Source organism: Equus quagga, chromosome 2 (assembly GCF_021613505.1).
Source record: "Equus quagga isolate Etosha38 chromosome 2, UCLA_HA_Equagga_1.0, whole genome shotgun sequence".
Classification (NCBI taxonomy): Eukaryota; Metazoa; Chordata; class Mammalia; order Perissodactyla; family Equidae; genus Equus; species Equus quagga.
The window spans coordinates 123824432-123832927 of NC_060268.1; the positions used below are offsets into that span (position 1 = coordinate 123824432).

Sequence of the window (8496 nt, forward strand, 5' to 3'; positions counted from 1 at the left end):
AAAGGCAAGGGCACCAAATGGTGAAAACGACTTCAAATGCAGGATAAGACAGATCTTTGTCCCGCTCCTGGGGCAAATCAGGGAGCAAAGAACTTCTAGGGGAGGATACAGGGTTCAAGTATGAAGGGAGTACCTAATCCACAACAAAAGGCCAAGTTCTCTTCAGAGGATTTTATTTCAAGATAAAGCATAACTTCCACAGAGACAATGGTTCCAAAGGACAAAAAAAGTGGTTTTGTCTCCTTTTACTCTGCAAAGAGAGTATAACAGTGCAAATGTTTCTAAAATGCCTCTGCATAATTCTCAGAAGCTACAGTCCCGTCATTGAAAAGGCTTCTCCATTTTCAGCTGACATGAGGTTTGTTAGGAAACCTCTGTAACAAATTATTAATTTTCTTAGGGGGTAAACTCCCGGACTCTCCCAGGTTCTCCTGGATTGATCTCATCTTTCGGGCTGCCTGAAAACACAGAACAAAACAAAAATGACAGCTTTACAGTTTGCCCTGACGTAAGCCAATAGTTCTCTCCAAGTCCCAAAGCACACTAAAATATTAACCAGCCTGAAGAGATTTGTGTCTCCTTTCAACAAAAGGGGCTTGGGACCTACAAATGACTGTATGATCTGAAACTACCATGCCAGCTGGCAACTCAGTCTAGGCTGAAAACCAAACAACCTGTCCTTCACTATCTTCAATTCTATTTTAGACAATAATGTCAGTTTGAAAAGCAACTTTAATTTTACAAAGTGGTTCTCCCATTACTTCCTTCATTTGACACTCGCAAAATTCTGTGAGGTGGGTGTTTAATACTAACTTCATTTCACATCTGATAAAGCTAAAGCTCAGTACAAAGAAACAATTCGCTCAAGATGACATTGTCTTCAAAACCGTAACCTTTCCCACTTCGGCGTAGGTGAAATAGCTCCCAAAACTTTCCTCACCCTTCTAGAATGAGAGGGACTTTTTTTTATCACCCAGCAAGAGGCAAGGAGAACCATTACTATATCCCCCCCATTCTCCTCCCAGGAGCATCCGAGGAAGCTTGTCACCTCAGCCTTCGAAGCACAATCGAAGAAGGCCTGGATCTCTTTTCTGCAAGCTTCGTCGCGGAATTCATTCCGCTTCCAGCAAGCCATCATTACCGACATCTCCGTGATACAGGTCGCCTCTGAAGGGGCAGAACCGGGAGACCCTCAGTCACAAGGAGACCCCCTTACCTTCCGGTCCTCCCCCCCAGCCGCCCCCTGCACCCCTCCGGCTTCCGCTCTGGGGCCTCCACGGCTCTAACTGCTCACCGCCCCTCTCCCGCCGCCGTTCCCCGACACGGTTAGTGAGGATGAGGGGCTTGTTGGGCTTCAGTATAGGTTTCCGTGCGTTTCCAAGCCGCGCTAGGCGACCCCTAAGGCTGGGCGTCGCCATTGCACACCGAGCTCCCGGCGGGCTCCGCGGCGCAGTGCGTGAGCCTGCGTGACCCCTACGAGCTCGGCGACGCTCGGCGCGCGGCCTAGAGCAAGCTCCGCCCAGGCAGCCCCATGCCCCTCCTTCTTTTCTTTGCCGGGTCTCCCGGATGCTGGGTTGGGACACTGGTGGATCCAGACTGTCGTGCAGGTCAGAAGGAGACTGTTTGGAGCCCGTACCCTGACTTAGGCCGCTCTTTTGTAGGGTCTGGGCCCTGAACTCTCGGAGCAATGCCAGGCCGAGAACACGCAGGAAAGGGCCCCGATACGTAGACACTAGTTTCTCGTGGCAGCAGGCGGGACTAGAGGGTGATTGACATAGGCAAGGGCAGAGACAATGGGAGCGAATCAAAATAGGCGACTTTGAGATGTTATGTTGGGAAAGATTTTTGCTTTATTTTAATGAACCTTCAAGAATTGTTGATTTTGATGCTGTGGTAGGCGTCCCACATACAAAGTAGAGGAAGATGGGCACGGATGTTAGCTCAGGGCCAGTCTTCCTCAGCAAAAAGAGGAGGATTGGCAGCAGATGTTAGCTCAGAGCTAATCTTCCTCAAAAAAAAACCCCCTCAGTCCAAAGATGTGCCATGGATTCTCTAAGGCATTTACAAATAAGCAAGAATGTTTCTGGTAATGGAAGTGTAACCTGAACAAGCCTGCAGTTCATAAGATGACGACTTTGGAGGTGCAATATTTATTTGGTTGTGTAAATTTAGTGTGCTAAAATCAGGGTGCTGGCCAAGTGGCTACTGGTTAAGTTCGCCTTCTCTGCTTTGGGGACCTAGGATTTTCAGGTTCATCCTGGGTGCGGACCTACACACGGCTCATCAGGCCATTCTGTGGTAGTGTTCCACATACAAAATAGAGGAAGATTGGCACAGATGTTAGCTCAGGGCCAATCTTCACACACAGACACACACACACAAAATCATTTATCACGTTTGGAATCTTCCCAGTGATCTCCGCATCACTGGTTCTTTTTCTTCTGTTGAGTCTGAGAAGCATTCCCTGACTTCCATCCCCACCAGTGTCGACCTGTTTTATTTTCTTCATAGCACCTATCATAGTCTGAATTGTCTTGTTCATTTATCTGTTTAAAGCCCTACCCTCAACACCCATTGTTAAAAATTTTTTTAATGTTTTTTCTGAGGAAGATTTTGCTGAGGAAGACTGGCCCTGAGCTAACATCCATGCCAATCTTCCTCTACTTTATATGTGGGACGCCTACCACAGCATGACTTGCCAAGCAGTGCCATGTTCGCACCTGGGATCCGAACTGGTGAACCCCAGGCCGCTGAAGCAGAATGTGCAAACTTAACCGCTGCGCCACTGGGTCGGCCCCTCACACCCATTTAAAATATAAGCACCACGAGTGTAGGGACCTTGTCTATATTGTTCAGTGCTGAATCCCCAGTGCCTAGAGTAGTGCCAATAAATACTTGTTAAATGAACAAATGTTTGAAATATTTTTACAAGTCTCCAGCTTTATCATGCTCAACCCAGAAGTATAACCAAGCAGAAGACACTGTTTAAAAGAAGCCATTTATTACACAAAGTGAAACCTGAGATAATAGAAAATAGCAACACCTGGAGTAATAAAGGAATCAGCCCCATGCTCCACCCCCGACTCCAGCAAAACAAATAAAACTGATTCCTGTCAGACACTTCTACCACCAGTAACCCCAAGCCTGCTGCTGTATACAGAGCAGGCTGGGCCCCACCAAACCAGAGAAAATTCACAATGCTTGCTTTCTCCAGAGAAGAAATGAAGCCTAGTAGTTAAATACCATGTGGCTATTCCTGATTCTGCTTTCCCTTGTGGAAATGTAGCACCTGGTTTACCCTGCTCTTTTGTGAATACTTTTATGGTGATAGCAATAAAGGAGAAAGTCTAGGAAGCACTGACTACAAAGCAGGCATGAGTCTTCAGCCACAATCATTCATAATCAACTGGCCCACTTTGTACATAAAAGTGCTAAACGAATGGCAATGTGAACTGGTGTAATTAGATAAGGGTGAGTCTACACCTTGCATAACCATTACTTACCCCTTGTATTGCACATGATTAAACTTGAGTCCTAACCTTAGTTTGCACTTGGGAAATACATATTTTGCGCTATAAAGCAGCACCTGCATTGAAATAGATTGCAAGCTTAGAAATCAGAGTCCCGAATTTGACTTCTTTTGTGGATCCCTACTAAATCAAATTTTAACATAAGTATTTTTGAAGGTCTGTCTTTCCCTCTTGTTCTTTTCTGCAAAAGTCCAAACAGGGTAAGCAAACTTTCCATGCTGTTTTGAAGAGCACTTTTATTAAAGAATAAGATGAAAAAAGAACTGCCATGGCAGTGAAATCCAGCCTAAATTATAGCTTTTCCACATCTTTAGATGTCACAATAAGTATGAGACCCTCTTGAAGCATCTAATATATATACATTTATATATCTGGTTGTAAGTTAATGTGTGTGTGTATACATATACATACACACACACACTAAACTAGATATATTGATAAGCTATGGGACTTCTCTAGTGATAATTCATAATACAGCATTACAACCAGGGTAGCTCTAAGGTCCAATGTCTAAGGTCTTGTCCCTCTGCCCCAGGAAAAGCTCCCTGCCCATTAAGCTGTATGTTCAAACCACAGCAATAGAAGCATTTAGCTACATCCCCAAATCTGACTAAAAGCTTTTTATTTAGCTAGCCACTTGTGGTAGCTTAAATCTCTTGCCTCGCCTTTCATCACCTTGAGCTTAGGGCCTTGGGTGGGCTCCATCAAAATGCAGACTCAGTAAGTACCATAAAGTTGTATAGAAGGATATCAACTAGTAATAGAATGAATGAAGTTGGAATATTCATCCCACTTAGAGTGAAAAGTGCTAGAGAATATGAGATGATTTTTAGAGCTATATTGCTGGGCTGGTTTTTTGACCATAATTTTCATGACTCTTTGGGGGAAAATGAGACTTGTAGTATATAAAAATAATAAAATAGAGGGAATAGTTCACTAGGTAGACAAAAGAACAAAGACCTATAAAAATTTGCACTTTGATTTACATTGGCCTATTTTAACATTTCAAAATCATTTAAATATTTTATGTATATATATATATATATATATATCTTTTTCTGCCATCATTTCCAGCCTTAGTCTCCATCTGAGCAAGACAATTCATTAAACTGACATGGCATACATTAGCTTCTGAATCTTGCTGTTCACGAGGAGAGAAGGCATTCCAGATATGCCCTAGATAAGAAGCAAACACTCAGTAAGAAAAGCTGTCAAATCTATAACCAGTTTAATGCAGGAGAGAATGAATGTGGGAATGGTGGCAAGGCTGTTGCATCTCCATCAGAAATTGTGGAAAACCAGGAAAGAAAAAGCCATTTAAAGGAAAAAGTTTGACATGAAATGCAAAGTAAATGATGTAAAAAGTACAACTCCAGAGAACCAGAATACAACCCACCAGGAGTTTTGCTTCGCCACCAGTGTAAAAGTTTATAAAGCAAGGGATGAGGAAAATAGATTAGGAAAAGTATTGAATAATGAAGGGTTTGAGGAATAGCACCGAAATTTTAAGACCCTAAACCTGGCTCATCTTACCTCATTCATAGCCAAGTAGTAAGGTATTGTTCCAATCACAACTGAGAGGATGAAATTGCTAGCGAAATAATCAGTTCTTTAAAAATTCTATTGGATCAGCACCTTGAATCAAATGGGTGTTTCAGGCTTCTGTTTCCCACTATACCATGAACTGGATGCCTCCATCTCTTCTTGAGTGGCCCTATTACCAAAGGCTGAGACCCTAGCTATACATCATTAGGATAAAATATCAGTGGATATAACTGGAATTCTTTGAATTCATGATAAGACAGTGTTGAATGAGAGTTTGTGCAGCGGATGCCTCTCATGTCCCATGGTAGATTAAGGACTTCCATCTCCTAAGCTCTACCAAGTTAAAAGCTCTCACAAGGGTAATTAGAGATTTTGGTTCCTTTTCATGAAGATTTCATGTAGGTAATCCCAAAATTTCCTCTGCTGTGTCTCATTGTTGCGGATCATGGCAGTAAGAGCTTCCCCCTGGTCCAGACCTTGCCAATAATCTTGCAGCCACATCTCCTTCCAGCTGAAACATCAAAATGGGTGTTGGATTATGGAACCTCAGCACAGCTGAGTCCTGCCTTTCTCTGAATGGGGCTAAAGAATCTTAAGCAGATACAGTGGTCCCTGGCTAGGACAGGCTTCTGCTTCAAAGCAAAGGAAACGTGAAGTAAATCCAGTACTAGTCCAGGTGACATGCAATAAGCCACAAACACGAATATATCACACAACCCACCCAATGAGTTAAACTTCCTGACTTGCCTGCTGTTGGTTCCCAAGTGTGGAGGGAGGTCAAAGGCAGGCAAGGCAAGGGGCCACACTATAGAAACAAGGGAGCATATTTAGATGGTTACCTTTTAAGTTGCACCTTTATTTTTAATAATCAAAATGAAGGTGCAGTGGCTTCCAGTGGCTAGATAAGACATAGCCTGAATGTTATTTTTTTTTTAATGTTTTACACTTTTCCTCTAGTAAATCATATTATGTTCAGCACAAACTAGATACAAATTACTTGATGGAGGACTCCACTCCCAGGGCCAGTGTGCCAGCAGCATATATCAACAGCCCTCTGCTGCCATCCACTGTCCAAGTCAGTCTCTGCAGCCCATTCTAGCAGCATCTTTCTTAAACTTAATAATCTTTTATGGCCTCTCCCCCAAACAGGTGTGGTTTGATGAAAGTGGCTTCAACATTTTCCTACCCTACCTCCCCTGCTGACCTTGTTTCTCAATGCCACCACCTTCTGCCACCTCCTGCAATAGCCTCCTCACTTCCCTTCCAATCCACACTGCTCACCATTGTTAATTATCTTTTGAAAGCATTCCTTCTATTCTGTCTAGGGTGAACATATAATTTATCATCCAATTCATGGTAATTTTAAGAGTGAAAGGAGGTGCTATATAAAATTACGCCAGGTTACCAGATGTAAACCCTGACTATTGCAGACAAACCTCCCTAAAAACACTCATCTTTGTATTTTTCATCCTCATCCCTACCAAGTAGAAGGTGCTCAATAAATAGCTGAGTTGATTTTCAGGACAGTCCAACTCCCCAGCCTGGTATTCAAGCTATATATAGCCTGGCCCCAGTTTGTCTGCCCAACTTTGTCTCTCCCGCATCACTTCCCTGAACAGGTCCTCTGCTCTGATTGAAGGGTTTTTGAATCACTATTGCACATACTGTCCACAAAAGCTGATTTTCATATGTTGTTGCCCTCAATTATATTTTACATCTTTTACTGAGCTTTCTCTTTTTGTCTTACCTACCCAACTAGATTCTTGACACCTTAAAGGCAAAGTGATCCCATGTCATAACTTCCTTATAACAACATTCCCTCAGCACCTAGTGCTAGTTCATTGCACACAGTAAGCAAGTAAGTACATCATTTGATTTGATGGCCGCAGGTAACCCCAGCTACCATTACCTGTCATTCTCAGGAATCTCTTCCACACTGCCAAAGCCAGGTGTGGGCATTGGGCAGTCCAGGTGTGAGAGCTGGGCAATGTGAGGCTCAGGGAGAGGAATGTCTCCAGGAGAGGCAGCATGGGCTTTCTCGGCCTCCAGTCGAGCCAGTTCGTGGTCACAGACGAAACACTCGAAGCCATTGAGGTAGTTAGGCAATAAAGGATCATTCACTCCCCACTCCCGATGCTTCAGACTATCCAGAAGGAATTGGTTGGTGATGCCCCCAGGTTCCTTGTATGCCAGATATTTCATATATTCCTCATCGTTCTTATCCAGAAAGTCAATAAACTCTGCCAGCTTCTGAGGTGATTCAAAGTCGTCAATGAGGATGATGGAGTGATTGTTGGGCATCCAGTCCCTCACAGAGGGAGAGCCGCGGTACACAGGCACAGCACCGAGGTGCATGGGGCGCCACAGTTTTTCTGTCATGTAGTCGTTACAGATGGCATTTTCGAGGGCCAAATGGAACTTATAGCGGGACAAGAAGGCCAAGAGCTCTGGATCCTCGGTGGTGGCTGTGGCTGTGTCCTGTAACCGCGGAGTGGGCAGCTCCCGATTTTGCAGGCATTTCCCGTACGAGTCCACCTAAGTGGGGTAGAGGACAGTACTCAGGAGGGTACGGCATGTCGGCCCGGACACCACCGGTCCTGGCCTCCGCCCCCCTCGCCCCCGACCCCCGCCACGCCCTCACCCACCCGGATGTAGCGCATGAGCTCTCGCACGTAGCGGTCCCGGTCCGCAGGCACGTCGCAGTGGGACTGCAAATAAAGCAGCGGCGCATAGCCGCGACGGCGCCACTCTGCGCGCTCCTGGAGCGGCGGCGCGGCGCTGCGCAGATAGACAGTGCCGGGCAGCCACTGCAGTGGCAGCGGGTAGTCTGAGTGGCGGCTGAAAGTGGCGGTAAGATTAAAGAGGCGGATGCCCGGACCATGGCTCAGCAAGAAGTTGTTTAGGGGCGACTCCTCATGCAGGAGCGCCCAGCTCTGGTGCCCCATGCGCGGTAGTGGCGCCTCAGACGCGCGGAAGTCGGTGCCGTAGAACAGCAGTGCGCGCGTCCGCGGGTCTCCCCGCATCCCTCGGTCTCGGGACGCCAGGCACGCGCCGCGCGCGCAATCGATGCGCTCCGAGTCTCCTGGGAAGTGGGGAAACAGCCCTGGGCTCCACCACAGCAGCACCGGCAAGTCCACGGCCTCCTCCCTCCCCAGCCGCGGGGTCCCGGGCTTGCGCGCCACCCCCACCGCGCCCAGCGCTGAGGGCGGCCGGAAAACCGCGCCATCCCACGGCTCCGCCCACCCCGCGTCCCCACCGGTCTCCCTCTCCGCCTCGGGCCCCGGGCCGCTGACCGCACAGACACTAAGCACTCCCAGGGCGGCAAGTACAGCCCCGGTGCGGCTGGGCCCCATATCCACTCTGGCAGCCGGCACCCCTCAGCTAGCACTGGACTCCGCCTCGCAGTGAGTCGCCCGGGGAC

General features: G+C 46.7%; 2 protein-coding genes across 4 annotated transcripts; both read right to left on the reverse strand.

Moving 5' to 3' along the window:
* Positions 1-156: 156 nt before the first annotated feature.
* CHCHD1 (coiled-coil-helix-coiled-coil-helix domain containing 1) lies at positions 157-1456 on the reverse strand. Its single transcript, XM_046654049.1, has 3 exons — positions 1295-1456; positions 1049-1167; positions 157-458 (listed from the first exon to the last, which is right to left on the reverse strand). Exons 1-3 carry the CDS (start codon positions 1416-1418, stop codon positions 345-347), a joined length of 357 nt encoding a protein of 118 aa, XP_046510005.1. The 5' UTR covers positions 1419-1456; the 3' UTR covers positions 157-344.
* A 1528-nt stretch (positions 1457-2984) lies between these two features.
* On the reverse strand, positions 2985-8484 carry FUT11 (fucosyltransferase 11). Of its 3 annotated transcripts, none has more exons than XR_006887380.1 (4): positions 7721-8484; positions 6985-7610; positions 5064-5586; positions 2985-4706 (listed from the first exon to the last, which is right to left on the reverse strand). XR_006887380.1 is itself a non-coding variant. In XM_046652118.1 (4 exons), the coding sequence occupies exons 1-3, from the start codon at positions 8426-8428 to the stop codon at positions 5853-5855; spliced, it is 1362 nt and encodes a 453-aa protein (XP_046508074.1). In that variant the 5' UTR covers positions 8429-8484; the 3' UTR covers positions 5492-5586; positions 5823-5852. The 3 variants fall into 3 exon arrangements, 2 of the variants coding, with proteins under 2 accessions (XP_046508073.1, XP_046508074.1); XM_046652118.1 differs by lacking the exon at positions 2985-4706 and adding an exon at positions 5823-5880 and having other exon boundaries at positions 5492-5586; XM_046652117.1 differs by having other exon boundaries at positions 2985-5586.
* Between the last annotated feature and the right edge of the window lie 12 nt (positions 8485-8496).

Coding starts and splice junctions, on each gene's coding strand:
- CHCHD1 (XM_046654049.1), bottom strand. CDS start 1,418: ATGGCGACGCCCAGCCTTAGGGGTCGCCTAGCGCGGCTTGGAAACGCA. Junction 1,168..1,294: donor ACGGCGGCGGGAGAGGGGCG/GTGAGCAGTTAG, acceptor CTGCCCCTTCAG/AGGCGACCTGTATCACGGAG. Junction 459..1,048: donor ATTGTGCTTCGAAGGCTGAG/GTGACAAGCTTC, acceptor CTGTGTTTTCAG/GCAGCCCGAAAGATGAGATC.
- FUT11 (XM_046652117.1), bottom strand. CDS start 8,428: ATGGGGCCCAGCCGCACCGGGGCTGTACTTGCCGCCCTGGGAGTGCTT. Junction 7,611..7,720: donor AGCTCATGCGCTACATCCGG/GTGGGTGAGGGC, acceptor TACCCCACTTAG/GTGGACTCGTACGGGAAATG. Junction 5,587..6,984: donor GAGATTCCTGAGAATGACAG/GTAATGGTAGCT, acceptor TTGATGTTTCAG/CTGGAAGGAGATGTGGCTGC.